The sequence below is a fragment of the Daphnia pulex genome, chromosome 10 (assembly GCF_021134715.1).
Source record: "Daphnia pulex isolate KAP4 chromosome 10, ASM2113471v1".
Classification (NCBI taxonomy): domain Eukaryota; kingdom Metazoa; phylum Arthropoda; class Branchiopoda; order Diplostraca; family Daphniidae; genus Daphnia; species Daphnia pulex.
This window is the reverse complement of record NC_060026.1, coordinates 15,740,704-15,767,299: the sequence shown is the minus strand read 5'-3', so window position 1 is coordinate 15,767,299 and position 26,596 is coordinate 15,740,704. Positions and strand designations below refer to the sequence as shown.

Below are 26,596 nucleotides of genomic sequence, written 5' to 3'. Positions count from 1 at the left end.
ATCCCCATGCTGTCAAAAGCCTAAAACCCATGTTTGAAGCACACATATAGTGGAATATAAATGTGCGGGTATAAGGTATTTTCCCATTACTGCTACCACACCAACCACACTACGTCAAATGCCTTATTAGATCACCCATATGATAAAGGTAAGCATCGATATCACCTATCGCCACGCTACACAATAGTTCATAACCCTTTCTTTAGCATCAGGAAATTTACCAATGCAGTTGGTTGCTGTAATTCAATTATTACAAGTTTTCAACATGAACATTTCAGTGTGCTTCTTAGAAAAGGTAAAGATTGATATGCTTTTGAAATTTTTATATTTTCATTAATGTAACACATTTTTTTTACAGAGCACGCAAGATCCCCACGGACTTGAGTCAATGCTGGATTTTGTCCATGACAGAAGAGGGACTTCCACCAACGTTCTGCTCCATCCTTATCTTCAAGACGTACGCTCATCCAGCTTCACTGCTTCAGCGCTTCTTGTGCTGCTACACAACTTTTCTTGCTTCACTGGCGAGTTGGATCACTTCAGTTGCTGTGACACACCTGCAGTCACTCACCAAGGGATTATGGCCAGGTACCGGACAATTGACTTATTTTCGTACATTATCTACTAGTAATCTATTTGCGTTAAACTCTCTGTCTCTGTAATAATTCCAAAATCAGGCCCTTCTTGCGCGTAAAAGAAGTGTTAGTGTGTTACTTAGACGTTTCTTTTTTCAAAAGCTAGATGGCTTTTCGATCATTTTCAGCTGTCAAAACAGTCAGTTTCAGTTACTTTGCAAATCTCTTTAAAAATTTATCGGCAGCTGTTGTGTGGAAATTTTTTAGTGAAAACTGACGATAACTATTCCTCCAACAAAGCTCACTTGTTAGATTTTTAATAATGTGTCTTTTTTTCTACTTCCGGTTTTCTCATTTCAGTCAGTAGTTCAGTAAATTTTCATTCTACGCACAAAAGAACCACATATTCGTGATCCTCGTAAAATTTGTGGTAAAGTTCATGTTCGTTTTTGGTCGTACGCGTACTTCCGGTTTCGAGAATTTTCCTGAACTATAGTTCAGGAAAATTCACGATTTTGGCCAAATTTTGGATTTCGTTTGAATCACATCTAATCGACCTCAAATTTCATGGAGATCACGAATATCTGGTTTATTTTTACGGGAGCTCAATGGTTAAGTCGCTATCGCTTACTTCCGGTATAGTTCCGGAAAATTTGCATGAAACTAACAAGTGAGCTTTGTTCTGCGTACATTTCTCGATATTGTCAGCCAGATTTTAATCAAATATTAGTGCGCTGTTTGAGTTTAGAGAAAAAAAACTGATCTTTGCACCAAGTGTAACTTTAATTGCCATGTCATTTAATAAGTATTGTTTTGTTTTTCAGGTTTATATGCAGAGGAGACGTTGAGAAGACCGACACCAAAAGGTCGCCGGTATTTCAAAAATGTCGGCGCGGATCATCATTTGTTGTTGGTAATATGTTTTGTGTTAGTTAACCCGTTGGCTGCCACGCCTCTGTTCCCCCATGTTAGCTCTGTAGCACGGGCCCGCGCTGTTCGGTCTCGTGGTTTACATGCCGCGGGGTCGGACAGTCGCACCAGCCCCAGATTTGGCCGAAAGGCCCTGTTAGGCAATGCACCATAGGGACTTCCCCCTTGTCGATACGGTGATGGATTCTAGAGGTTGTGCATTCCATCTTCTCCTGTCACCGTGTCAGCCCGGACTTGTCAGCAATGGCAAGTCCCACCTTGGTCATGGATCCTTCAGACATGGCGTGTAGAGAAGTAGAGAGCAACCTACGGGTTGTATGGCGTGGCAGCCAACGGGTTAACTTAAGTGTATGAATGTTTGTATGTATGTATGTATATTGTATGAAAAGTGGAGGAATTGTGGGCGGAGGTGGGAAAATAAATGCAATTCCAACTATTTATTTCTGTTTTTAATTACACATCCCAACTTTAAGAATCAATACTTTAGATACACAATACATATCGTAAACGAATATACATAGTTTATTTAGCATGAGAAAGAGCTGGTTGATGTTCGGAAAATCTTTTCAGAAATGTCTTCAAATAAAAGAACAAAATTTATTCCAATCTGTGTTATTTGTATGACTACGTGAAATCGCCAATCAGTCAAACTGTTAACATGGCCGTGATAGAACTGCATCCAAGACATTCAGTCAGGAGAAGATTGTGGCAATTACTATTAGGAAGAAGTCGATACGGAAAATAGCAATTACTAGTCAGGAGCAACTAATCTCGGGGAGAAGTAAAGTCAAGCTAATAAAAAACAATATCTAATTGAGACCATTCATTACGAAATCGATTGACATGGCATAAAACGAGTCAATTTTCTGGGAACATGAACAAACGTAATGTACAATACTCGAAAATTCTGTCATCTCAAAATGACGTTGTCCTCCAACGCCACAGAACAAGGGTCAAGGAATTTACAGTTAACTTTGAATCTTGCCACCTCGTCCACCCTCAGAAATAAAATTAAAGAATCCAAAGTAATTTTCCTGTCAAAAATGAATCCTAACACAAAAAAACCTTTTACGAAGATTGTGATGTCTCAACTTATTAGTAAAAGGAATCACAATATAATCTTAGTGTTCACTTAACACTTAACAGGTAAATTAGCCTACTACATGAAATAATTTGGTGATGAACACGAGTCCTGGTCAATCTGGCAGAACTCTTAACATCTCACCGTCTCCTGAAGTCAGGAAATCTGAATAACATAGAAAGATTAACACAATTAATGTTTAGGTTCATTAACTATTCTTACTTAAATGAAACCAGAACAAAACTATTTTTGGAAAATTTCAATATGAAAGTTACTTTGAGCAATGAATGACAAGCTGGGCTGGACAAGAACAAATATTGTTAGTTTGACAGTGAGGAATGTTTAATGAAAACGAAATGACTACAAAATATATGAAACAATACTTAGTAGCATAATTAGAAGAGAGATAACCAACTAGACAAGGAATATCCAAAATGTAGGAAAATGGCGACCAAGCAACCGTCTCCACTCCGACCACGTGAGAAATGAAAAGTTACGTAGTAGCAGACGATGAATGGCAATGGCAGATAGGCAGTAAAGAATTTCTCCGCTAGATGCTATACAATCGCCTGTATCAGGCGGCAAATGCAAAGCAATCAAATCCTTTACCTTCGTGTTGTAACAAAACTGAAAGTTATTTGAGAATTGCAAATACAATCAAGTTGACAAATAATTTAAAGCCTACATTGTGAAATGTCAACTCTGAGGACTCAACATCTGAAAATTTTATACCTGAAGGCTAAACCATCGGCTTGGCGACCGCAGAACTCCAAAGACAGAAGAACTCCACCGACAATAGAACCCCAATATTTTAAATAATTGTTGAAAATGACTTTGTATGCGACAGCTGTAGAACTCCAACGACAGTAGAACTCCAAAGACATAAGAACTCCTTTTTTAAATATTATTAAAAATACCCGACAATAGAACTCCAGTGCCCGACAGTAGAACTTCTTTTGTCTTTGGAGTTCTACTGTCGCATACAAAGAATTTTTTAAGTTAAGTTTTGCGAAAATCTGCTGATCACTGACGCAGATTTCCGCTAAACTAAACCATCGCATTTTGTCTCATTGCCGCAGCGGTGGTATAACAGTTGCGTTTAAACTCGTACAGAAGAAAAACCGTCTTGAACCGGACGCTCTGTTTATTGAATTTTTTGTACATTTTTAAAAAATAATAAAAACTAGTTTAATGTATAAAATGGTATAAAATAAGGTGGACTTTGAGCCATCTAGTGATAGCCCTTAGCATCCACGGACGACTGGAGGGAACGGATTCCTGCGTTAGCAAGGTAGAAGGTACCCGAAGGGCTTTTTTTTAGCCTTTTCATTTAGATTTAGCTCAAATTAAAGTTATACCTTAGCACTCTGCACTCTGTGACACATGAAAAAGCGAACGAGATCGAGGAATATGTGATCTTTACTATACACGGCCGTGTCAACCTCTTATTCAAATGGGGACAATTGGATAATTAATTATTCCCGAGTCAACAGTCGCAAAACACAACAGCAAGTTTAATTGTAATAGACATCAGCAACTTATTAAACCACAGTTGAGCGTGTTTTCTAATAACAGAAATGCTTCGGTATAATCGTGTCTAAATTTACTCGTCCCGCTTTGAATAGACTATATTGTCTTATTCGTACCTTTTGAACCAGTGTCCTTTGAATTACTATACGCAGCGCGCATGTTCAACAAAATTCCTCTCTGCATTACGCGCCACCAGCAGTTTTCGCTCGTGTTATTTTCCCCACGGTACACGGTACACAGAAGAATGTCACACCTGGTGGTGTTGCTTTCTGTCGGAAAACGTCTAATGATTCCTACGCATTTCTTGGTGTGTGTTAAATTGTACAGAATGTAAATTCACCTCGTATATCTTCTCTCGTACAGTTGAACGGTCTGAAAGATTAGGGCCCAGAATGCAGCGCAATCAAGTACGAGCGTTTCGTCCAACCTCGACTCGGCCTGAAACTGATGGCTACCGATATCATCGTTAGATCTACTTGTATAACTAAACAGAAGGAAGGCGTAATTATTTCGTCACCTCAACAAACATTTATCATGTTCCTTGAGTATCCACAGCAACCGGCGACAACTGCAGTTCACAGGCGATAGCCTAGTCAAATACTCTGGATGAGGCGCACTTGACTTTTCAGCAATGTCATCTTCTCACATAACTTTTGACAAGTCCATATGTTTAGCTTGGGGGCTTCCTGAAAAAAAGAAATGATACGTGACAGTAGTTGAAATAATTTGGATACGAACAGCAGCGACATAAAATTCATCAGTCATAATTGTGTTGTGTTACTGGTTTTTCTTACCTGTGATTTCGTTATTACTGTTGCTTGAAATCAAATCACGATTTGATTGGAGACGATGGTGCGTTTACATTCCTCGACTCTCATAGCCGTCCTGCGTCTCGTAGTGTCCCTTGCTTTGTTGCTGTCGTTGCACTATGTGTTTAGTCTCATGAGAGAGTTCAACTCTGAAAAACAAATAATTAGAGATGAGAATGAGCTGTCTGACTCGCATCAACAGGTAAGACTAATGAATTAAGAGAGTTTAGATCTGCCTTTCAATCGTTACACTAGCTGTTTGTGGGGAAATAAAATTATATTCCTAAATCTTAGAGCTTTACAGAATCCGTTAAACTAACAAATAAGACTACTGACAAACCATCTTCAAATAAATACAATCTAATGGAAGAGACCTATGGCAAGGAATGGTCCAAGGCCCCAGTGGACGAGTACTCGGTTGATTGCACCGTAGGTATTATGAGGCTATGACCTGTAACAGTGTGACACACCACATAAACCCATTTCGATTTCAGACTACGCTAACGCAAATCAGTTGCAGCAAGATCATCCGTGTGTTGTTCATTTAATTCAGACCAATTACCTCCGCCCACCAGCACCCAAAAGAGTCCCGTATCAAATGGACCATCCCGAAACGATCGATCCTTCCGACGGCCAATCTAAAGCTATTCTAAGAATACTGCAGAATAAAGTCTGATTCAAAGAATAATTAATTCAGATAATTAAGACAATTACCATAGCTATCAAATCGATTTAATTTTTGCCGTTTAAGGTCAACGGCTTTTTCATCGAGTGCGGTGGTTACGACGGCGAATTCCTATCAAACACTTTGTACATGGAACGATCACTTGGCTGGACAGGATTGCTCATAGAAGCTGATAAACAAGCCTACAGCCGACTGATAAGACGGAATCGCAAAGCTTATACTTCACCCGTTTGTCTTAGCACGAAACCTTATCCAATGCAAGTAAGTCCTTTATTATAATATGGCAATCAAAATGGCTTTTGAAAAATTAGCGTGTCTTGATTAGGTTACCTACAACGGCTCCGTCTCGGCAGGGAGTTTTGTTGTTGCGCCAAAGGAAATTAATGAAGATCAGCAATCAAACGAGATGTTGGGAATCCTAGATGGATCGGCTGTAAACGACACTAAAGACATTTACAAGGTTCAATGTTTCCCGCTATATTCCATCCTTCTCGCCATTGGCAGGACCCACGTCGATTACTTTGGTCTCGACGTCGAGGGGTCAGAGTACAAAATATTGAAAATTATTCCGTGGCACAAAATTTACGTCCAGGTAAAAACAAGATCATAAAAATAAAGAATTATCTTCTATAACGTAAACTCATTTGTGCGTGAATAAAGACATTAACAGTGGAGTGGAATCACACTCCTGAAGGTGAACCCGGCATATCCCGACTGATGGAGGGCAACAATTTCATCAAATTCGGAATGTTTTCAATGCCATACTCGCGTGAAGTCGTCTTCGTTCAAGATTTTCTCTACGGCTTTAGAATATTTGAGGACGAGGCTTAGATCACCGGTATTTTTTTCTTTTCTGTATTACGACATTGGCGACGAAAAAAGAAATGTACTATTATTTTAAAAATATTACCTGACGATTAATTGTGCTTCTAAAATCGCTTTAAATTTGTCCATTTCCAAAGCTACTGTGGCAATATTAGAAAATTACATTTTTACCAAATCGTGTGAGCTATTGCATCCTGTGAAATGAAGCGCTGAAAGAGACGTGAAAACATTAGAAACTGTTTGGCGCACGGTATTGCTATTCATGCAAAGAAAAAGGGTACAAAATAAAACCGTTCGAAAATACAGGAAAACGCCCAACAAATTCTCCTCAGCGACCTTGTTATATCTGCCCCTTTAATTGTGTACTTGACATCCATCAAGGTGACCAACTACTACCGTCTACTGCCGACTGCCGTCTTTCTTCGCCGGTCTCAATTAATTCAACATATTTCATGATAAATTGTTTGGCGCACAATTTAAATGAGGAAAGGGTTAAAGTTAAAACCGTTGCGAAATAACAGGAAAAGGCCATACAAATAGTGAAATACTCCCCCCGACCATTTGACCTACCCCTTTCGTTGTATTCTTGACATACGTGTCAAGGTGGCCAACTGCCGTCTATTTTTTCGCCGTACTCAATTGCAAGGAAAATAGATGGTGGGCGTAGTCTTGTGTAGAGCTAGGGGGTAGTAATCGATTTCGGAGAAAATTTGAAAAGGAATGTGTTCTCCGAAAGGATTGGATGGATATGGGTTGTGACGGTGGATGGGAGGAAAGGTAGTCATAGCGCTTCCATCAAAAGACAAAGATACGAAGCCCTCACGTTTTTTTCAAAAAAATATGGTAAGCAAATTGGCGTTGAATCGCCCAGAGCTCTTAATTGCAATTTGCTATTTGAAATTTTCAAAAACATTTTCAAGTCCATCACCGGAAATAATATTGGAATGGAATCAATCAGCGCAATTCCGGATGCAGGTATAATGGTATATACACGCTCGTTAGACTCGGATGTCCGTCATAGACCGTGCCCTGACAATATCTTCCCCATTTCCTCAATTACTTTTTTGAAATCATTCTCCTAACTGCTTTGCGTTTTTCACGCGATGAATCAAAAACGAGAGGTGAAAAACAATCAAATATTTCAGGCCTTTTGATAAAAATGGAAGACACTACGAGTCAAGCCAAATTAAATCAGCTTCCATCGCCCTCCTTTTATTTCAGCCGCGCCTGTACACATTCGAGTTGAAATCCAGTGTCCATTCAACTTCTCTTGCAGCTGGAAGAAAGAAAAGAAAAAAAAAACATCCTATTCTCTAGCATTTTCCACTAAAATGAAGTGGTCAGAGTCGTCATTTCATTTAGTGGCGGGCCTATGGCGCAGAAAACACAAATTATTGATCCTCTTGTTCTGTTTTGTTTTCGTCATCGGCGTTCGCCAACTGGATTTCAACCAGGTACGACCCTCGTTTTATTTTAAACTTCCGTAATTAATAATCAATTTCATTTAATTGACGTATAGGAGGATAAAGTGATTGAAACGGAGGAGAAATTGATGCCATTCAACGACATTGAGGAGGAAGAAGCTGGGCCGCCGGCCCTCAAAACGATTTTGTACTGGAACAGTTTCTTTGGTATCAAAGATTTCCTGTTCGGATTTGGACAGCAACCGTTTCTCGACGCCAAATGCCCGACAGCGACGTGTTACCTCACCAACGACCGGACGTTGTTCAATCAAAGTGACGTCGTCATCTTCTCCGTCCAGCAAATGAACCTCACCGATTTGCCGCCATATCGTTTCGCCCACCAGCGATTCGTCTTTTACGAAATGGAATCGCCGGCCACCACGGACCCGCTTCCGCTTTTATACAACCGCACCCGCTACGGATTCTTCAACTGGACCATGACGTACCGCCTGGATTCGGACATTGTCAATCGAGACGCTTACGGAATAGTTGTGCCCATCCCAAACAGCACGGCCTCTTCCGTCTATCCCAAATCTCGCCCAGCTGGATCGGCTCCGACGCCCCATCGCCGGAATTATCCGCCCGTCAATATTTCCAGCAAGAAGAAATTAGCCGCCTGGTTCGTGTCGAATTGCGTGACGTCCGGCCGACGAGAGGATTACGTCAAGGAGCTCATCCGATACATTCCGGTCGACATTTACGGCAAGTGCGGCAATTTGAGCTGCGCCGATCAGACCCGCGGCCGGGAAATGGTCCGCGACCATTACAAGTTTTACATCGGATTCGAGAATTCCCTGTGCACCGATTACGTAACAGAAAAGCTAATGGTCGGCTTATTGTACGATGCAGTACCTGTAAGTCGATTTGAAATTCTTATTTAATTAGAACCATTTTTAACGAAATTATTTTTAAAAATGATTTCAGATTGTCAAGGGCGGAGTGGACTACACGGAATTCGCCCCGCCCCATTCGTTTATCGACGTCAACGATTTCGCATCGCCCAAACAACTCGCCGATTATCTTTTGCTGCTGGACAAGGCCGACTCGCTGTACGCCCGCTACTTTGACTGGCGACGGGATTTTACCGTCGAATTGTATCAGAAACGCGGCTGGTGTCGCCTCTGCCAATTGGCCAATGACGACCAACTCCCGCCGCGCGTCTACGACGACATTCTCAAGTGGTGGGTCGACGATCCAGTCAACTGCAACTTACCCAGCTGATTAAACGGCCCTTATTAATCAATTTTGTATACGAAATCAAATTTTTATTGTAAATGAGAATTCAGTGCGGCAGAGAAACAAAAATACATTTCACCGGAATTGCGCAACTACGGAACGACTTATCCCCGGTGCATTTTGAGGGCGTTATACGCGGCTAACGCATAAATACACATTCGTTCATGAACATCCGTGTTGTCCATTGTACAATCGCCCTACTAGTTATTCCACAGTGTTTTCTCTTCAGCGTCCCTCAGTTATGTTACAATAAGATAATAAGGATTGGGCGCGCTTAGTAGTTTGACTAGATTTATAATATTTATAATGAGGCCCAAATAATCGTCCCATCTCTTTTTTCAAGGTGAAAGTGTAGAGGATATTACTACTCGATGTGCGTGTTGATGACCTTTAAAATAAAAACGAGTCCAATCAAAGCGGAACACTGAACTTTGGTGACACGGTAAAAAGAAGAAGAAGAAGAGAGAGAAAGTGATGAGGGTCTAAATAGGTTAAGGAACCCAACTCGTTTTGAGACAAGTCACCCTTGATTTCCATATCTGATGTGAGACACATTGATTCGACAGCGACGCTGACAGCGACGCTCACGACTTTCTCTTTGCACGTCAAGTCCTTTCTTGACATTCAAACTAGTTTGATTTAAAAAAAAGGGGCTGCGAAATTTTAACACAATATCGTTCGATATGGCCAGACGAGGTTCACACTTTTCCACTATCTAGAATATTAAACCATAAGAAAATAATAAAGAGTAAAACAAGATGGAAAGAGAAGGTGCCGGAGTGGCGGCAGGTTCCTCTTTCGGATTGGATTATTTATCAAATTTGAAAAATACTTAAAACAAGCTTCTGATATGAAGTCGTTCTACAAATGAGTTAGTTCAAAATGAACCCTGACTGAGTCAATAAATATAGCAAGAGAAAACAGTTGATCCACTCAACGGCCTAGCTCAGGAATAATCGTACCATGTCATGATTTACAATCGACGCAACTAAATAATCAAAATCGAGAATAGAAATAAATGTTTTTCCTACCTTTATGACTGGGAAATACGGCCAGACATCCACAAGTGATCCATCCATATCCGCTGAAAAGTTGAGTCCACCAGGCGGGATAGGGAAAAGGGCGTCCTCGTGAATACACACACATGAATGTACACGAGGACAGAGGGGATACAAGGAAAGGGGAAGAAGAGATACGTGGCCATCGGTAGTTTCTCCAATCACTGCTGTTGCTGCTAATGCTGTTTATCTAAAAATTCAAAAATAAAGGAATAGGTTACGAAAAATATTTAGACATAAACAACAAGTAAGAAAAATTTGAAAAATTAGACAATTGGTAAACCTTGATTGTAATTAAACAGCAGAATTTAAGGTTGCATGCGCTGCATTTATGCAAGTCATGCATCACTTAAATATCTAGCAGGTCGCAGGAATAAAAATCCCAAGCAATGATACTGAGATTATAATAGTGACGTAACTATTTGAGTCATCATAAAACAAATATTTTTGCTCAAGAATAAAAATCTCGGATCAAAAGTATCTGTAGTTATCTTTTATTGACTCGTTGCAAGATAGGCGATTGATAACACCGCACAAAAGGTATTCAAACTACAAAGTGAGTTATTCTGTCGATTGTTACGTGTCGCTTTCGTTGCAAAGAGAATCGAAGAAAAAATGGCTCGTTTAACGGTCTTTTTTGGTTTAATGTTAATTTTAAGTTGCGGGACAATTAGTTCCTCTGCTCCTACTCCATTTTCCTTGGAAGATAAATTGCAAGAATTAGAAGTGAGACTTGTAGAAAAGGTGACACAACTGGAGGCGCAACTCGAACTAAATGTAAGTCCTATACTGTTTGGGTTTAACTCAGAGTTTCACTGTGGGTAAACAAAACACTTATTGTTTTCTTTGACAGAATGAACTAAGACAAGATTTGGCATTGAAAGTAATTCAACTAGAGGCCAGAAATGTTCAACTGGAAGTCAAAATTGAAAAACTGGAGGCCAAAGTTGAACAACAAGATTCGCTTTTAACTTCTTTTTTACGAGAGAAAAATGAAAGCACAGCAGCGGCAACCGATTATGTCCCAATTAGCGATAATCAATCGGCTGTGGCCATCAACGGACTGCCGTCTTCATGCGCGGATCTCAAAATGATCGGCCACACCCTGAACGGATTTTATTTCGTCATGGGACCGGCGATGATGGAATCCGTTTACTGCGATTTCACTAAACTTCCTAGCGATGCAGGTAAATGTTTTGTATTTTTACGACTAAGGGCCTACTCAGTTGCAATTATTATATATTTTTAATTCTATAAATGATTGAAAAGGTTTCCAGAAATGGATCGGATTCGCCGACGTCAAATCGACTCCCGTCCATTTCTACGTCACGAGAGATACTTCGTTTACAACAGAATTCACTCCGATTCCGTTCGATTTGGCGCGGGTAAACGAGGGAAACGCCATGAATTTGACGTCGGGGATATTCACGGCACCAGCACCGGGAATTTATTTTTTCTCTTTCGCAGGAGTGGCGGAACTTCGTTCTTCATCTGCTGTTTTCTTTGATTTTTTGCTTTATTTGAACGGGAAACGAATCGGGGCGAGTTATGTTGACGAGGAAAACGGCCCCGTTTATCAGTTCAGTCCGTTGACCCTCCAGTCGACGCTGAACTTGAAAAAAGGCGATCAACTTTGGGTGCAGATTGATTATTCTCCTGGTTCATCCTCGTCTTTGTATGACAACAGCATTTTCCACCAGACCCATTTCACGGGTTTCATGTTGGAGGAGGAAATTGTGTCGTCCCTTTGAATTTCAACGTTATCGGCGACACGAACATTTTGTTTAACGTCGACACGCAATTTTGGGGAAGGAGGGAATTTTAAGGGGGGGGGGGAGAAAATTCGTTCGACTCTAATTCATTTAGGAATAAGAATTTCTTTACCAAAATTAAACTGTAGATGTAATTACACTTACTGAATACACAAAACGAATTTCAAGTTTGTATCTGCAAAACTCTAGACGCGACCAGCAAAAAACCAATTTTGATTGCCACATTTTTACTAACTGCAGATTGGACTAAAGTGTGAGAAAATTCATTTGCATCTAATGAAAATTCATTGATGATTTGAAATTTTTTCAAACTCTTTTCACAGTTATATTCTCATTATAGTTGTGCATGGCTGAACGCACATTCACGCGTCTATCTGCAAAATCAAGGGCAGGGGATTTGATCTGATGATAAAATTTCCCATAGAAAAATTTAAAAAAAAAATCCAATTTGATTGGCGATCGCAGCTTAACTTCACATTTATTAAATAAACGCTGAATCGCTTAATATTCCCCGCATCTTAAAACACAAAAAAAGCTGGTTTTAATTTAAAAAGGTGAATTTAACGGTAAATCCCGCACGGCACCACGGTGTCAAAAAAAGACGAAACTGTCAATTTCAAATGACCAAAATGTTGGGAGACCAAAGAGTTGAACCATGTCGTGTTAATAGTTAATTAAACGAAGATTCTTTTAACTTTGATGACGTTCGTTTTGTGGTCTTTAATCATTAAAGACATTACAGTTTAATGTCAGGTGATGAATGCCAAGTGTCAGGGTCGGCCATTCACGATCGTTTGATGACTCAATGGTGATGATTTTATACATTACGTTGATGTCAATGTCAACGTCAACAGTTGAATGGTTGTTAAATGCCAGGAAAAAGAATTCAAAACAAAAATTGTTATTGTAACCTCCTATCAACATTTACTGTCAGTGAGTCGTGAGGTACAAAAACGGGCCTGATCCACAGTCGTTATTCAAATGAAATATTTAATGAGCCCTAACTGAGGAGAACAAAAACGGCGATAAGAACCATTCAACCGCAGCCTAGCTCAGGAAGAAATAATCGTTACTCCGTACTATATGTAGTGATTGATAATCAACGACAACAAGTAGTCAAAAAAGAATAACAAAGATCAATGTTTGTCCTACCTTAAAGCCTGGGAAATACGGCCGGGTATCCACAGGTGCTTAGACCATCAAAGTTGAATTACACCAGGCGGGATAGGAAAAAAGGGCCTCAGACTCGTGAATACACCCACACTCACATGGGTGTACACGAGGACAGAGGAGATTGAACGGAAGGGGAAGAAGACATCCGTAACTCGATTGACATCGGCAGTTCCTCCAATCCAAAAGGATGCTGTTTATCTAAAATAAAAAATGGGTTACGAAAAAATATTTAGACATAAACAACAATGCTGTTGGCAAGCAGAAAATGAGACAGTGGGTAAACCTTAATTTTTTGATAAATGGGAGAATGTAAGGTGTGTCCATTTTAATACACTACTAACTCATGCAGGTCCTGCAACATAAAAATCTATCTAGCAGGTCGCAGGAATAAAAGTAACACAAATCATTATCCTAGTGACAATACTGAGGACAGGTCAAATGCCAGCACAAATAAAACTTTCATATTTTGTGATTACGATGGCTGGCCTCAAATCTGCACAAAGGAAAAGTTTATGCAGTGCACACAAACTGCCAAGCATCGACAGGTGGCTTACATGATAAATGCCAGTCAGGAACTAGAACATTTCACCAATTTGTAAACAGGTTTGACTTTTCTATTCAAGCTCTCGAAATCATTGCATTTGTATTCTCACTTTAATTTACCTGCCAAACAGCATGGTTGGAGAGCCTTGAGCCTCCACACTGGTCAACACCACGAGTCCACACGACGAACGACCACATTTTAGTCATTTTATTCGTTCAACAATTTTTCGTGCAGCCACGTACGTTTACCAAAATAGTGACCGTCACATTTTCTTCATAATCTTAAACTTTTTCTGTGTGTGGGATTAAGTGCAGCAGAAGCAGGAAAACTTGGTCTCTTTTTCGAAACTGGTGAAGAACAAGACTGTAGCAGACGACACTAATATTCAAATTAGCTATGTTTGGTAAGATATCGATTATCGATAGAAATTAAATCGACAACTTTATTGAACGCGCTAATACACATACATTTACAAAACGGATTGGTGGAAAATAAGAAGTTAAGTGTCGTTCAACTAGATTTTTCACAGAGATGATTGATAATGAGCTGAGTGCCAATAGACAGAGCCCTGAATCCCGGATGGATAAAGTCGTTGCATTTAGAGTACCACTCCTTGTCTCGACGTTCCAATTTGGCCAGGGCGCAGGATCGGACATACTCTTCTACGACGGCGTTAATGGCGTCCCACATAACCACTCTCGTATTCCTGCCAATATCCCAAACAGACATTTGTAGATTTCATTTTAAAACAAGTAGTTCTATGGGTATGTCAAATTGTAGAGGTAGAAGTAGACAATTAAAAATTACTTGAAAATGCGACGAATTTTCTGGTTGTACTTGGCAATTAATTCGGGATAAACACTTCCCGAACGAAAAGTTTGGATCGTGGGACTTTGCTGCAGCCAAATAATTTCTTGGCGAGGATGAGCGTTCAGACTCTTGTTGATTAGCGGCATCAACTCGTTTTCCAAAAGTTTCTCGTACATTTCGATAGTGATATTGCGATTTTCGGCGATGTGGTGAGCTGTCACTCCTTTTAATGATAGAAATTAAAAATACAGTAGAGCTCAGGTCAACCCAAATATTTATAATGAGAAATCTATTCCGAGAAGGATGAAATCGGGGACTTGATTGTCGTCGTCAGTTGACGCCCATCGCTTAAAATCGGCGATCAAATCTTCTTTAATGAGACGACGCCAGTAAAAAGAGACCAGCAAATCGTCCATCAGCGGACTCGAGATATTCCGGTCTTCGTGGAAATAATATTCGGCATACATGGTCGAATTTCTCGAAATCTTCCTATCGTAATCCGGGATCCACTAAACAAATAAATAAAATCAACGATGATTGAAGCTTATTTAAAAGGCGAAAAGATTAATAGAAACCAATAGAAACTAACCCGAATGAAACTGACAAAGTGTTGGCGGACAGTCGAGTCTCCAATGAAAGTTATGTGCATTGGCCGTCTATTTCTTTTGACGGACAACGCATCCAAACAGCGGACAGCATCTACTTTTTTGAATTCCCGGACGTGACTTCGAGTTCGAACGTCTCCGCTGACATTTCCGGCCGCCGTCTGTTCCTCGCTGTCCGTTTCACGAGTGTCGTAACTAACGACGTCGGTTCTTAGCCTGAAATAACGTCGGTTGAGATACTCGTCTTCGTTGCGGTCACAATCGTCAGCAGGATCTATCGACTGGATACCGAAGCTTTGACTCTCCAAAATTGGCCCGTCCATTATTGTGCCCAGTAATAAGAGTACCTAATGTTGTAATGACTAACAAAGTAAAGCCGAGCCGAACCGACTGCCTGGTTGTCGACATTGTTCTCTATCTAGATTAATTATGTCAAAATAGTTAAAAGAAATACACAATTAAATACCGTACAGAAAAGTAATACTGACGAGATGTGGTCCTCTAGGTCTCTGTAGATCAACTTCTAAAAGAAAAAAAGAAAAGAGTTCCAACCGATTGGGAATATCTTGGTTGACAAAAGAAGGACGCGAGAGAAAACGACACGCATGGTTAAGGGGTGGGACTCTTTTTTATTATAGCCGCACTGTCTCTGATGTAGGAAAGAGATTCACCAGCAAGTTGACGGCCCAGCAAGTCCTTTCTTGACATTCAAACTAGTTTCTAAAAAATAAAAATAAGAAAAGAAATTTATTTTAAATTGTATCAATTTTACTTTTAACTTACATTTCCGCGTTTGAGCCTTTGAGGTGGACAAACAGCAGAGTGTAACCACCACCTGTAAGTTTATCCCCTCAAGTACATCGTCATTTAAAGATTTGATTGATGCCGTGAAAAGTTATTCATTCAAACGATGTGACAGTGCGGGACTCGGTGACTTGTGCACGGCATGAAAGGAACCAAATGCGAGATGACAGCCTGGAATACTTGCCTATACTCATTTTTTGGTATCGGAATATGTTATTTTTCTTTTTAAGTTCGGGAATCGTGATGAAGGCCTCGTCAAACCGCTCACCCAAAAAGAAAGTCAACCACCGCCTATTCTGTTGACCAATTTTGGTAAGGCAAAGGTTAATAGAAGAGGCTCAACTCGTTATTTGTCCTTTAACTTTTATCTTTTGAATCGCTAACATCTGCGTGCTAGTCTAACGACTTTCTTCTGTCACTTCAGTAAAACAAAAATTTATTTTGATTTGGTATCATATCATTGCGGGCTCAGGCCTTTTCTGACAAACATGTAAATTGATATTCAAATAAAACCGGCTGCGGCAGGAAAAGTTGATCGAAATCACGTTATTATTAGACGCCAGGATTCTCCTTGTGTCGTAGATCGTAGAGGTAAACTGGAAGTAACGGCCAGCCTTTCTTGTGTAGACTCTCCTGAACTCGTTCGATGGCGGACATCAACTTGGACCGCTGACTGGGCGTCAACGGTATCCTATTAAATTAAACGAGTCTATAAATGTAATAAACTAGAAGATTTAATTTGTCATCTTACACTGGTTTTGCGGTGCGCTTGCGATCCGCTCGATCCTTGTGCAACAGAGTGCAGCGCATCCGCTCCGGATCGACGGGCTGATGGTGAGGATCGTTGAAGCGGATGACACTCAGCAATCGTTTCAATTCGGCCGCAGTGTCTTCCAGGAGGAGCCGCTCGTAGAAGAGGACGGTCCCGTTTTGGATGTCCTGGATCCAACCGACGGCGTGATCCGCCCAAGTGTCGGCCACGTAGTCGACGTAATTGTCGAATTGGGGCCCCACGAAATCGCTGGATGACACCACGCCCGTGTGATTGCCAGACGATCCCAGAAAATGGGCGAAGGTGAATAACGCGTCCATGGGATTGCGAAGTAAAAGAATCCCGCGGTTGTCGTAGAGGAAACTCCTGATGGGACCTCGTTTCTTACTGTCTTTCCTGGTTTGGTTGTCCTTCACCTGTTGAGGAAAATAATCGTCAAGAAGAGTTTAAGTTTACAATTGTAAAAAAGGTATTTAAAAAATACGTACGAGATTGTTCCTTATAGTTGGGAAGGAGGCGAAATCAGGCAGATCAACGTCGTGATCCTTGATGAGAATGGTGCATTCGCAATTCAGGTCAGCCTCATTCCCGTGGTGACCTTCATTCCAATTAACATTTTTAATTAAATAACTACAAAAACAAACAACAATAACTACAAATTCAACCAGTCATTTGTTTGAACAGCTTATCAATAAATAAACTGGAAATGCTTTACCGGTTGTGACGATCGGGGATTCTGCTTTGCCGTAGACGGTCCCGGTATAAATTCTTATTTTGGCAAGGTTCAGCTATCAATGAGGTCCAATATTTTTTTAAAAATAACATAATGATATTAACTCACCCCGTTACTCCCTCAATCAACTGCCGGGTCCAAGTGACTCCACTTCCGGGGAAAGAAGTTAAAGCCCATTTCGGTCGGGTTTTATTCTTCGCAAACTATTAATCCAACCGTGCAGAAATGTATTTTTAATTAATTGCGCCAAATAAATCTGTTTGAACTATGAAATAATCTTTTTACCTGAACGGCGAAATGTCGGCAGGTGGGATCGTCAATCCACGGGTAAGTGGCCATCAGTTCCTGGTCGACTTCGTCGTAGTCCGGAATACAATCCTGATGTCGTTTAGTAGCGTCGCTCTGTGCTGAAATTGTTTTGCAAATGCTGATCGTGTTGTCTGCACTGCTGTTGTTGAAGTGATGCAACGAAATCAAGATCAAACTTGTCGTTAAAAAACAAATGAAGTAATAGTCTCTCAAGCGACGCTTCATCTTGTCTGTTTGGTCGTCACCTACGGGGAAGTTGGACGAAGAACTAAAAAACTTTGGTCAGAATTCCGACGAAAAGTGAAAACGTGATTTTTCTTAGGACCTCCCTTATTAGAACTACCTGAAAACTGTACGGCCGACAGACATACAAGAAATAGACAAGGACACCTCCCCCTTGGGAGGGAGACGTATTGGAGACATTTAAAAAACAAAATCAAAGGGTTGTGTGTGTTGCCTATAAGAATACAATTTTGTTGTGATAAAAAGGAAAGCGACTGCTGTGTGTATTACCTAATCGTCTTGCTGGAGATCCCGTCAAACCAGTTCACCTACAAGAAAGAAACTCGCTTGTTGTTGTGTTGACCGCTAGGAAGGGCAGAGGCAGGGCAGAGGTTATTACCGGCTGTAACATTTAATTGTTCTTGAATTTCACCTGTTTATTACCATTCGATCTGCGACAATCTAAAATGCAGTGCAGAGTTTTGGCTACATTGTTGAATGCTGGATGTAGCCATGTAGTTAGCCAGGTTGTTAGCTTTTTGTTGTTTGATTTCCATTCCATCTAAGACTCGCCGTCCATGGACACCCACAGGTTCTCGTGATTATTATAGCCTGACACTGAAATTGATCCCTTATTTATTCGACAAATAGAGAGGGGCGTTTTCTCACGTTACCTCAGGGGCCAGCAAATCACTCAGTTTCCTATTCAGCCACACCTGAATGTCCTGCCTTTCATTCAACCCTCTTACCTTTCGATAAAATAAAAACAGCTGGAGAAGGACAATTGCCGGCTCAAGATGATTAACTAACTCATTTCTGCAAGCGTGAAACGTATTTCCAAGCGGCATAATGCACCATCGATTATTATTTGAAATCAAGAACCGTGACTGAAAATACCGCGACGTCATCTCAGCAGCTGCCACTTTATAAGTTCCACTTTCTGGGTTGGCTGAGTCAAATCCTTAGATGACTGGATCCATCGTCGTCGGAACGAAAAGAACGGCCGGCAAAGCCATCCCAAACACTCGGCGAGATTTCATTGAAGTGAACTACTTAAGGTTGCAATTCACGTACAGATTTGTTGCATCAGAGATGGGCTAAAAATACTGTACCTACCCTGGTTAGAGCTTAAACGAAACTTGAAAACTTGAACAAGAAACTGATGCAACTGAAAGTCCATCCATGAGCTGATTTCCTCTTCCAAGTTTCAAACAATCCAGCATGATCCGTGAAGGTGAGAAAAGCATAAATAAGATTTCTACCCGTAGGCGACGGAAGATAGGCGTAACACTGGGTGGATAATGAACAAATGAAACAGTCCATGGCGTTGAATGAAATCAAGAAGCGAAAAACGAGAAGAGTCAACCTTTTTGCCTAATTAAAAAGGCAATTGTTGTTACAGAACGTCGAGTTTGTGTCCTATCGCTGTGGTCGTCCAGTTGTTATTGCCGTTATTGGCTTGGATTTGATTTTGTTGGCGACTGCTGGCTACGTCACTATAACACAGGACAAAATCAGGTGAAATTATAGGTGAAAACCACTTTATCGAGGTTCTAATTTCAATCAACGCAATATTCAGAATTAGTATAAGGTAACGAACTGAGACGCTTACAACAAACTGAATTTTTGACATCTCACAGCCGTCACCGGAATCTAAACGGCAAACGCAGTAGACGCATGCAGCGTAATAGCTATAGACGCAGAGAGTAAAACGAAAGTATACACCGTTCTTAATTAATAATTATTAAACAACGTCTATATTAGCGACAACGTCACAGAATGAACGGTAGGAAGCTGGAAGCTACTATATAGGATCACTGAATCAGACGGTGTGTGCCTTTTCGACATGGCCTCCAGTCGACTCTAGCTGGAATGGAGGGGGCGGGTGTTGGGAGGAAGAGTTACAATCGGCACCAATTCTTTTCTCTGAATAATCGCCGATACCCTTTTCTTTGTCTGTCTTTCTCTCCAGTTCTTATCGTGGGGTTCAGATACAATAATAGGGAGGGGGATTAAAACGTCAATTTTTTTGGGTTGTTGCTTACACGGGCGGTTTTTGTCAATCCGCTTACAATTCTACTTGCCCATGGCCAGTATCATATAATAAACCGATTAGTTTCGGCCTTCATTCAACCACAAAACATTCTTTATTTCCAAACACATCAATGCAGCACTCAAATGAAAAGGGAACAGGTGATAGAGGCCTATAGATAAGATGGCGAGTTGAGCTAAAACATCAAATGAAAAGGGATGCTTGCATGTACATACCTTGTTTATAATAACCTATTAAGGCTATTATACACTGTCAATATTGTCTTCGTCTCGTGCTCGCAAGTCAAAGAGATCAACTGGAAGCAACGGCCAGCCTTTCTTCCGGAGGCTATTTTGAACCCTTTGGATGGCAAACATCAATTTAGAGCGGTGACGGATGGTCAGTGGTATCCTAAATCGCAAATAACAGCAATCCAAATCGAAATGTAATTCCGAAACCCAATCAACTCATAAACAATAAATACGTCACTTACACTGGTTTTTTGCTACGCTTGCGGTCCATTCGATTCTTGTGCAACAAAGTACAGCGCATCCGCTCCGGATCGACGGGCGGATGGTGAGGATCGCTGAAGCCGATGACACTCAACAATCGTGTCAATTCGGCCGCAGTGTCTTCCAGCAGGAGCCGCTCGTAGAAGAGGACGGTCCCGTTTTGGATGTCCTGGATCCAACCGACGGCGTGATCCGCCCAAGTGTCGGCCACGTAGTCGACGTAATTGTCGAACTGGGGACCAAAAAAGTCGACCGGCGACACTATCCCCGTCTGATTTTCCGACGATCCCAGATAATGGGCGAAGGTGAATAACGCTTCCATGGGATTGCGGAGGAGTAAAATTCCGCGGTTGTCGTAGATGGAACTCCTTGTAGGACCTCTTCTTCTTTTGTGACCTCTCCTGATTTGATTGCCCTTTTGATTTGTGAAATCCATCACCCAGAAAATGTATACCGTACATTTTAAGAAGAGCAATACTATATTAGACAATCTTGTCAATTGCATAATAGTAAATATCTGGCGTTCTATAAATACTCACGAGATTGTTTCTTCTAGTTGGAAAGGATGCGAAATCAGGCCCTTCTATGTCGTGATCTTTAATGAGAATCGTGCACTCGCAATTGACATCCACTTCATTTCCGTGGTTCCCTTCATTTCAATTAAATCAAAGTTTTAGTTCACTGGATTAAAAAAAATGTGAATTACATCTCAAAATATTGATACTTTCTGATTTCGTCTTCACGCTTCTTGACCAATTACGTTTTTCTAATTGTTATAGTCCCTTTAATATGTACTGGGCAAGTTTTAAATGTCTCAACTATTAAAGTATTAATGCGTATGACGTAATTAATATAGCCTAAAGTCCTATACTACCTATTATAACTGGAGGCTCTCCTGATCCATAGATGGTCCCAGTATATATGCTGTGCACGAGGAAATAAAACAATACAAAAAAATCAGCAATCATTTCTCTATTCTAGAAAAAAAAAACTTCAAACTCACCCAGTTACTCCTTCAATTAACTGTCGTGTCCACGTTACTCCACTGCCAGGGAAGGACGTCAAAGCCCACTTCGGCCGAGAATTATTCCTGGCAAACTATTCAAATTGGAAATATCTTTAGAGCTCTATACATAATATTCGTTTTGAGAGATCAAGCAATACCTGAACGGTGAAGTGTTGGCAATTGGGCTCCTCTTTCCACGGGTAGTTGACTTGATCTTGATTGACGAAATTGTCAGATGGCGAAACGCATTCACGCCTATTATCTGTATTGTGCGGTGACGCTGTTTTGCAAGTGCTGTTTGTGTTATTGACTATAACACCGGAATTGAAATGATGAAATAAACTCAGCAATAAGTTACCGACTAACAGACTTGTAATTATTAAGTTAGTTGTGCAATAGTTTTTGTGGTGGAGCCTCATTGTTGTTAATGGACTGATGCTAGACGGAGACGACCAGCAGGTATAGACTATGAAGCGTCTATTCAAGATTCAACTCTTCAACAAGACTGCTGGGTGAGAAATGAAATGATTTCCAAGCCTTACCTGAGGTACCGCCCCTAACGGAAATGTTCAACGAGCACGTTCTGCAACAGTAATTTTTGTTTTTGTTCCCAAAGTTTTATTATGTATAGATAAAATATGGGGAGTTGAACTTGGTGGTGATAAAGGCGCTGGGTATATGTGTATTAAGTTTCTTTAATTTTTTGCTGATTTCTTTTCCTTCAAAACTATATGATATTACTTAAAATAGAAAATAAACTATTAAAAATAGACTATTAAAATTTTTACCAGGCTCAATGTGTATTGCCAATGTCTTTGAACCTACAGAACTAGCCTATAATACGATTATCTCAGGAAGAACAAATCACGCGCACAATATCTGTATTATATTAACCGTTGGATAAAAAAATGGCAATAACATTTAAGATTCAATAAAGCGGGCTATTTAGAGGAGTTGGCTGTTGTACCAGGCAATTTCGTATCCTGCCGGTTGGTTCACTAGTTGAAGATGCGTGAAATTGCTTATGTACCACGGATTGTATTTGGAATCGAAACGGACCATGCCCATGGACTCGAGAGCTCTGACTTGTCGGATGAGTTTGCGGAAGCCATCCAGCGGATAATCGTCGGGAAGGTGGATCTCGAGGCCGAGTTGGCGGATTTTGGAGAGCATGCCCGTCTTGATTACATCCGGCAGGACCTTCCACTCGGAGCCTTCAATGTCCATTTTCAAATAATCAATGATTTTGGGACCATGGCGGACGGACAAGGTCTTGTAGATGGATGAAAGCGAATACATCTGCCACTTTGTGACGTTGTCGCTAGTCTCTAGGATTTCGTCACGTTCGCCCAATCCCCAGTTGTAAAAGTGTATGCCAGGGGTGTGGTCATGTGGTTCCATCGCCATGGAAGGATCGAAAGCGAACACTTGACATCCGTACTGTTCCATTTCTTCGTCAAACGACCATTCGCTGTTGATGCCGAAAGAATAGACGAGACATTCTTCCGGTTTGGGAGCCACTTGAGGATCGATGCAAACAGCTTTTTGCCCGTCTTTTCCCGAAGGATTTCCCAATACTTTACCACCGAAATCGTGGGCTAAGCGACAGGAAGACCGGTTAGTCCACATGAAATAGTCCATGATTTGGGTCCCCGTCAACACGTCAGAGTCCACCAAGGTGTCCCAGTAGGAATCGGAGCAGCAGCAATTCGTCCCGGAATCCTGATTATTGCCTTTCGTGAGACTTGGAGTCCTGCTGTCCCAATAAGCATCTGGATAGTAATGGCTAGATTTCTCATTTGTATTCGAGCTAGTAGGCCTGTCATTGTAACGGTTGGCTGTTGATGTTGTCCACGGATACGTGTTTAGATGGGTGGTGCTCATTTGAATGAAGAATGTTGAGAAAATAATCATCACAACGCAAATAATCACGGAAAGAAACAATCGAACGCAAATTTTTTTAGCTTCGCGCATCCCGATACTGAAATGACCAATGCGCGCCATCAATCCAGATAACAGTGGTATCTGCCCAAGTCAACAGCAAGATACAGAAAAATAAATAAATAAAAATTGGATTAGTTGATTATAGAAATTAGTTGACGTTATACAACTGTGAACAACAAAAAGTGTGTTAATTAATCCTTTTGTGCCTAATATCAAATTACCTTGTGCAAAAAAGCATACGTTCGAAACCTTTTTTTTAAGGAAGTGGTCCAACACACTCTTCTAAACAGGTAATAAGAGCCAGTTAAAAATAGCAAGAATTTTGAGATATTTGATTTAGAAAAGAAAAAAACAAAACAAAAACAGGTTAACCTCTTTTTTTACAGCGGAGTTTGTAGACTCTTTTTTGCCATGTAATGTAGCAGTTTGATCATCAGCTAAGCGGACGATCGACGATCGACTAAAATTAACCTTAGCCAGAATCCTGACAAGTAGTGAAAATAGAATTACAGTTACTAGAACCTCCCTTTTGAAAATGTCTCCGGTAATGTATAGACTAAATGTACAATGATGAGATGGAAATAAAAAGCCACCTCCCCAGGGGAGGGGCTCTGGGTGTTACGTAGGCTCAGGCATTATTATTCTGAATAACCGCAGACCAAAGTCATTGAATGCTGGATTCAGCTGGAAACCAATTTTATTCAGTTGCTATGGTTATTATAGATAACAAAGCGTATTGTTTCCGTTTTTTCCTCCATATCATCCGATCTCGCTATAAATGTGACTGTTTGAAAAGCACCAACCATTTCATCGGTCAATGCTCGTGGCAATCCGTTATATGTTCTTCAGATGATGTCAGTGATCTCCGCAGACAAAAACATCGACATTTTTTCAGTTCCCCGTTGTTATGATAGGCTCCTTAATATACTTCATTTTTTTCTAGGTTCCGGTTCGTCTCTTCCGACTATATACCTGCTGATGGGTTCAATGATTTTCTTTCATTTAGCTATACTATAGACACCAACTCTTCAATAACAAGAGCGCTTTAGTCGACAAACTAACCCAAGCAACCGTGCTGAAAACAAAAAGTACCTAGCAAGCGACCGTTTTGCCGATTATTTCAGATAAAATGCGTGACGAGGCGTGACTCGGTAGGAAAAATTGTTGACCCATTGTATACGATTGCAAGCATTTAATACACAGTCTGCAGTCGGACTCAAAATGAGAGCTGAAAAATGATTGGAGCTGCGAACTTTCAACGTTTATACACGAGATGGTTTAGAAAGGATGGACTTTTCTACACAGCGGTGCTGATAATCTCTCGGATAATCTACACTTCTGATGAAAGCTTTGATTCGTTCAAACGAGTGCATTTATTAGGCTACTGTATATACGAAAGAGTTTGAGTTGTTTTTATATATTTGAAAAAGACGATCTGAAGAAATCATGAGAGCTGGACGACGCCTATCTACTCTCCGTTCCACATTGCAGTTGTTGAGTGTTCGTTTCCTTGTATTAGTGTTGACATGTCTGTTCTTAATTTACCACACAACACTCGAACGTGATGACCGGCAATTTTATCCAGTAAGAAAACTGATCGAAAACTACAATTTAGTCGAGAGATATGAGCAGGAGAAATTGTTATTGGATGTTGACGACCCACCTTTCAAGCGAATTCTATTCTGGAATGATGTAAGTAGGGCCTAAGGCATTATCTTGTATTCCATCAACAATTTTAGATCAATAACATATATGATTCTATAATAAAATCACGATTTTTATTGCAGTATTGGGGTATCCCGGATTTCCGGCTCGGAATTGGCCGCGAGGCCTTCCGCAAATGGGACTGTCCCGTGTGGCAGTGCGAAACTTCGACCGATCGAACGAACGTCCACGACTACGACGCCGTCATTTTCCACATGCGAGGCAGTTGGAACCCCAACGACTTGCCCCATCGCCGATCACCTCATCAGCGCTACGTTTTCTGGATTTTAGAATCCGCTGGATGGTTTAAATTTTTAGACACGAGTCCATTGGGCAACTTTTTCAACTGGACCTTGACTTATCGATGGGACTCGGACATGGTGATGCCATACGGTTATGTGAGACCCACTGGCAAGGTCCCACTTCATCCGAGTGAGGACCAATTGAAGCAATTAATGTCCAATCAAAAAGTGAATTATGCGTCCGGTAAAACGAAAATGGCCGCTTGGTTCGTCTCAAACTGCCGTACTCAAACCAGTAGTAGAAACGAGCTGATCAAAGTGCTCAAAAAGTACATTGAAATCGATGTTTACGGCTCCTGCGGGAACAAGAAGTGTCCGAAGGAGATGGGCGTTGATAATTCGAGCGAAGACTGCCGAGACATGGCCGGCCAAAATTACAAATTCTACATGGCCCTGGAGAATACGCTGTGTCGCGACTACATTACTGAAAAGTAACGCGCACTATTTTTGAAAAATCATTTATTGGGTTGAACTGTGAGAGAGAAGAATTGAATCGATTTGACTTTGAAAGGTTTTTCGGTATGCTTCATCGTCCGATCATCCCGGTCGTCTTTGGCCTTCACGATCATTACGACCAGATGGCGCCACCGCATTCCTTCATTAACGCGGCAAAATTTGAAAATATGAGGCAACTTGCCGATTACCTGATCCTCCTGGACAGGAACGACACGCTGTACAACGAGTACTTTTGGTGGAAGCCTCACTTTGAATCCCGGTACAAGCAAAGGGACGTCAACATTGGCATGTGTCACCTGTGCGCCTCACTCCACAACAAGGACATGCCATCGAAAACCTATGCGAACATGACTGACTGGTGGGATGAACGATCGGCCTGCATCAATTCACCTCCAATTTCATGACGTGCGCACCTATATCGCTCTGCCTGGATGTCTGAACCATTATTATTATTATATTATGAACCAATAATAAAATTGAAAAGTGCTGAACTTAAGAAAGTAATATAACCTATATATACTGTAGCTTCATTGCTGACTATCTATACATTCAGTTATACAACAAAATGCTTTGAACTTTTTATAGATTTTTTCTAGTAGCTATTTACACTCATTTATTTTTATGTTCATGGGTCCGGATTTGACAGTTCTTAACCCGAATAATTATAACAAAAATTTATTTTTCAGATTCATTTCGAATTTGAC

The 26,596-nt window shown here is 40.8% G+C and overlaps 10 protein-coding genes and 3 long non-coding RNA genes across 13 annotated transcripts; 5 read left to right on the top strand and 8 right to left on the bottom strand.

The window, feature by feature from the left end:
* The first annotated feature begins 250 nt into the window (after nucleotides 1-250).
* LOC124205666 lies at nucleotides 251-1,641 on the top strand. Its single transcript, XM_046603125.1, has 3 exons — nucleotides 251-295; nucleotides 359-588; nucleotides 1,400-1,641. Exons 1-3 carry the CDS (start codon nucleotides 266-268, stop codon nucleotides 1,509-1,511), a joined length of 372 nt encoding a protein of 123 aa, XP_046459081.1. The 5' UTR covers nucleotides 251-265; the 3' UTR covers nucleotides 1,512-1,641.
* A 298-nt stretch (nucleotides 1,642-1,939) lies between these two features.
* On the bottom strand, nucleotides 1,940-3,360 carry LOC124205665. The gene is made up of 2 exons (XR_006879431.1): nucleotides 3,002-3,360; nucleotides 1,940-2,751 (listed from the first exon to the last, which is right to left on the bottom strand). It is a non-coding gene; the product is annotated as an uncharacterized LOC124205665 (long non-coding RNA).
* Nucleotides 3,361-3,699: 339 nt separating this feature from the next.
* On the bottom strand, nucleotides 3,700-4,764 carry LOC124205664. Its single transcript, XR_006879430.1, has 3 exons — nucleotides 4,634-4,764; nucleotides 4,457-4,567; nucleotides 3,700-4,385 (listed from the first exon to the last, which is right to left on the bottom strand). It is a non-coding gene; the product is annotated as an uncharacterized LOC124205664 (long non-coding RNA).
* A 462-nt stretch (nucleotides 4,765-5,226) lies between these two features.
* On the top strand, nucleotides 5,227-6,574 carry LOC124205663 (protein Star-like). Its single transcript, XM_046603124.1, has 5 exons — nucleotides 5,227-5,358; nucleotides 5,420-5,595; nucleotides 5,677-5,871; nucleotides 5,936-6,202; nucleotides 6,271-6,574. Exons 1-5 carry the CDS (start codon nucleotides 5,289-5,291, stop codon nucleotides 6,439-6,441), a joined length of 879 nt encoding a protein of 292 aa, XP_046459080.1. The 5' UTR covers nucleotides 5,227-5,288; the 3' UTR covers nucleotides 6,442-6,574.
* A 1,092-nt stretch (nucleotides 6,575-7,666) lies between these two features.
* Nucleotides 7,667-9,300, top strand: LOC124205662 (alpha-(1,3)-fucosyltransferase C-like). The gene is made up of 3 exons (XM_046603123.1): nucleotides 7,667-7,889; nucleotides 7,958-8,752; nucleotides 8,823-9,300. Exons 1-3 carry the CDS (start codon nucleotides 7,767-7,769, stop codon nucleotides 9,117-9,119), a joined length of 1,215 nt encoding a protein of 404 aa, XP_046459079.1. The 5' UTR covers nucleotides 7,667-7,766; the 3' UTR covers nucleotides 9,120-9,300.
* Nucleotides 9,301-10,345: 1,045 nt separating this feature from the next.
* Nucleotides 10,346-14,018, bottom strand: LOC124205661. Its single transcript, XR_006879429.1, has 3 exons — nucleotides 13,801-14,018; nucleotides 13,117-13,335; nucleotides 10,346-10,382 (listed from the first exon to the last, which is right to left on the bottom strand). It is a non-coding gene; the product is annotated as an uncharacterized LOC124205661 (long non-coding RNA).
* LOC124205660 lies at nucleotides 10,773-12,131 on the top strand. Its single transcript, XM_046603121.1, has 3 exons — nucleotides 10,773-10,969; nucleotides 11,046-11,379; nucleotides 11,462-12,131. Exons 1-3 carry the CDS (start codon nucleotides 10,808-10,810, stop codon nucleotides 11,941-11,943), a joined length of 978 nt encoding a protein of 325 aa, XP_046459077.1. The 5' UTR covers nucleotides 10,773-10,807; the 3' UTR covers nucleotides 11,944-12,131.
* Nucleotides 14,019-14,088: 70 nt separating the features above from the next.
* On the bottom strand, nucleotides 14,089-14,709 carry LOC124205659. The gene is made up of 2 exons (XM_046603120.1): nucleotides 14,489-14,709; nucleotides 14,089-14,387 (listed from the first exon to the last, which is right to left on the bottom strand). The coding sequence occupies exons 1-2, from the start codon at nucleotides 14,665-14,667 to the stop codon at nucleotides 14,192-14,194; spliced, it is 375 nt and encodes a 124-aa protein (XP_046459076.1). The 5' UTR covers nucleotides 14,668-14,709; the 3' UTR covers nucleotides 14,089-14,191.
* Nucleotides 14,710-14,766: 57 nt separating this feature from the next.
* Nucleotides 14,767-15,434, bottom strand: LOC124203559. The gene is made up of 2 exons (XM_046600231.1): nucleotides 15,081-15,434; nucleotides 14,767-15,000 (listed from the first exon to the last, which is right to left on the bottom strand). The coding sequence occupies exons 1-2, from the start codon at nucleotides 15,417-15,419 to the stop codon at nucleotides 14,767-14,769; spliced, it is 573 nt and encodes a 190-aa protein (XP_046456187.1). The 5' UTR covers nucleotides 15,420-15,434.
* Nucleotides 15,435-16,213: 779 nt separating this feature from the next.
* On the bottom strand, nucleotides 16,214-18,052 carry LOC124205658 (WSC domain-containing protein 1-like). Its single transcript, XM_046603119.1, has 6 exons — nucleotides 17,691-18,052; nucleotides 17,514-17,608; nucleotides 17,388-17,440; nucleotides 17,161-17,270; nucleotides 16,652-17,088; nucleotides 16,214-16,591 (listed from the first exon to the last, which is right to left on the bottom strand). Exons 1-6 carry the CDS (start codon nucleotides 17,937-17,939, stop codon nucleotides 16,453-16,455), a joined length of 1,083 nt encoding a protein of 360 aa, XP_046459075.1. The 5' UTR covers nucleotides 17,940-18,052; the 3' UTR covers nucleotides 16,214-16,452.
* A 172-nt stretch (nucleotides 18,053-18,224) lies between these two features.
* On the bottom strand, nucleotides 18,225-21,986 carry LOC124205657 (WSC domain-containing protein 1-like). Its single transcript, XM_046603118.1, has 7 exons — nucleotides 21,645-21,986; nucleotides 21,484-21,578; nucleotides 21,355-21,404; nucleotides 21,020-21,129; nucleotides 20,462-20,895; nucleotides 20,205-20,379; nucleotides 18,225-20,140 (listed from the first exon to the last, which is right to left on the bottom strand). The coding sequence occupies exons 1-6, from the start codon at nucleotides 21,903-21,905 to the stop codon at nucleotides 20,232-20,234; spliced, it is 1,098 nt and encodes a 365-aa protein (XP_046459074.1). The 5' UTR covers nucleotides 21,906-21,986; the 3' UTR covers nucleotides 18,225-20,140; nucleotides 20,205-20,231.
* Nucleotides 21,987-22,261: 275 nt separating this feature from the next.
* LOC124205656 lies at nucleotides 22,262-23,932 on the bottom strand. The gene is made up of 2 exons (XM_046603117.1): nucleotides 23,652-23,932; nucleotides 22,262-23,511 (listed from the first exon to the last, which is right to left on the bottom strand). The coding sequence occupies exon 2, from the start codon at nucleotides 23,488-23,490 to the stop codon at nucleotides 22,432-22,434; it is 1,059 nt and encodes a 352-aa protein (XP_046459073.1). The 5' UTR covers nucleotides 23,491-23,511; nucleotides 23,652-23,932; the 3' UTR covers nucleotides 22,262-22,431.
* Nucleotides 23,933-24,747: 815 nt separating this feature from the next.
* On the top strand, nucleotides 24,748-26,458 carry LOC124205655 (alpha-(1,3)-fucosyltransferase C-like). The gene is made up of 3 exons (XM_046603116.1): nucleotides 24,748-25,122; nucleotides 25,218-25,867; nucleotides 25,948-26,458. The coding sequence occupies exons 1-3, from the start codon at nucleotides 24,877-24,879 to the stop codon at nucleotides 26,294-26,296; spliced, it is 1,245 nt and encodes a 414-aa protein (XP_046459072.1). The 5' UTR covers nucleotides 24,748-24,876; the 3' UTR covers nucleotides 26,297-26,458.
* The last annotated feature ends 138 nt before the right edge of the window (nucleotides 26,459-26,596 follow it).

Excerpts from the sequence above, each read along its gene's own strand:
- LOC124205655 (XM_046603116.1), top strand. The coding sequence starts at position 24,877 with ATGAGAGCTGGACGACGCCTATCTACTCTCCGTTCCACATTGCAGTTG. Across the intron at positions 25,123-25,217 it reads GAATTCTATTCTGGAATGAT|TATTGGGGTATCCCGGATTT; the intron begins GTAAGTAGGGCC and ends TTTTTATTGCAG. Across the intron at positions 25,868-25,947 it reads CGCGACTACATTACTGAAAA|GTTTTTCGGTATGCTTCATC; the intron begins GTAACGCGCACT and ends TGACTTTGAAAG.
- LOC124205666 (XM_046603125.1), top strand. The coding sequence starts at position 266 with ATGAACATTTCAGTGTGCTTCTTAGAAAAG. Across the intron at positions 296-358 it reads CAGTGTGCTTCTTAGAAAAG|AGCACGCAAGATCCCCACGG; the intron begins GTAAAGATTGAT and ends TTTTTTTTACAG. Across the intron at positions 589-1,399 it reads CACCAAGGGATTATGGCCAG|GTTTATATGCAGAGGAGACG; the intron begins GTACCGGACAAT and ends TTTGTTTTTCAG.
- LOC124205656 (XM_046603117.1), bottom strand. The coding sequence starts at position 23,490 with ATGGCGCGCATTGGTCATTTCAGTATCGGGATGCGCGAAGCTAAAAAA.
- LOC124203559 (XM_046600231.1), bottom strand. The coding sequence starts at position 15,419 with ATGGACGGGCCAATTTTGGAGAGTCAAAGCTTCGGTATCCAGTCGATA. Across the intron at positions 15,001-15,080 it reads ACTTTGTCAGTTTCATTCGG|TGGATCCCGGATTACGATAG; the intron begins GTTAGTTTCTAT and ends TTATTTGTTTAG.
- LOC124205658 (XM_046603119.1), bottom strand. The coding sequence starts at position 17,939 with ATGAAGCGTCGCTTGAGAGACTATTACTTCATTTGTTTTTTAACGACA. Across the intron at positions 17,271-17,387 it reads ATCCCCGATCGTCACAACCG|GTCACCACGGGAATGAGGCT; the intron begins GTAAAGCATTTC and ends ATTGGAATGAAG. Across the intron at positions 17,089-17,160 it reads CAACTATAAGGAACAATCTC|GTGAAGGACAACCAAACCAG; the intron begins GTACGTATTTTT and ends TTTCCTCAACAG.
- LOC124205659 (XM_046603120.1), bottom strand. The coding sequence starts at position 14,667 with ATGTACGAGAAACTTTTGGAAAACGAGTTGATGCCGCTAATCAACAAG. Across the intron at positions 14,388-14,488 it reads AAAATTCGTCGCATTTTCAA|GAATACGAGAGTGGTTATGT; the intron begins GTAATTTTTAAT and ends GGATATTGGCAG.
- LOC124205663 (XM_046603124.1), top strand. The coding sequence starts at position 5,289 with ATGGAAGAGACCTATGGCAAGGAATGGTCCAAGGCCCCAGTGGACGAG. Across the intron at positions 5,359-5,419 it reads CTCGGTTGATTGCACCGTAG|ACTACGCTAACGCAAATCAG; the intron begins GTATTATGAGGC and ends TTTCGATTTCAG. Across the intron at positions 5,596-5,676 it reads TAAGAATACTGCAGAATAAA|GTCAACGGCTTTTTCATCGA; the intron begins GTCTGATTCAAA and ends TTGCCGTTTAAG.
- LOC124205662 (XM_046603123.1), top strand. The coding sequence starts at position 7,767 with ATGAAGTGGTCAGAGTCGTCATTTCATTTAGTGGCGGGCCTATGGCGC. Across the intron at positions 7,890-7,957 it reads GCCAACTGGATTTCAACCAG|GATAAAGTGATTGAAACGGA; the intron begins GTACGACCCTCG and ends GACGTATAGGAG. Across the intron at positions 8,753-8,822 it reads TATTGTACGATGCAGTACCT|ATTGTCAAGGGCGGAGTGGA; the intron begins GTAAGTCGATTT and ends AAATGATTTCAG.
- LOC124205657 (XM_046603118.1), bottom strand. The coding sequence starts at position 21,905 with ATGAGGCTCCACCACAAAAACTATTGCACAACTAACTTAATAATTACA. Across the intron at positions 21,579-21,644 it reads GCCAACACTTCACCGTTCAG|TTTGCCAGGAATAATTCTCG; the intron begins GTATTGCTTGAT and ends CAATTTGAATAG. Across the intron at positions 21,405-21,483 it reads TTAATTGAAGGAGTAACTGG|CATATATACTGGGACCATCT; the intron begins GTGAGTTTGAAG and ends CCTCGTGCACAG.
- LOC124205660 (XM_046603121.1), top strand. The coding sequence starts at position 10,808 with ATGGCTCGTTTAACGGTCTTTTTTGGTTTAATGTTAATTTTAAGTTGC. Across the intron at positions 10,970-11,045 it reads AGGCGCAACTCGAACTAAAT|AATGAACTAAGACAAGATTT; the intron begins GTAAGTCCTATA and ends TTTCTTTGACAG. Across the intron at positions 11,380-11,461 it reads TAAACTTCCTAGCGATGCAG|GTTTCCAGAAATGGATCGGA; the intron begins GTAAATGTTTTG and ends ATGATTGAAAAG.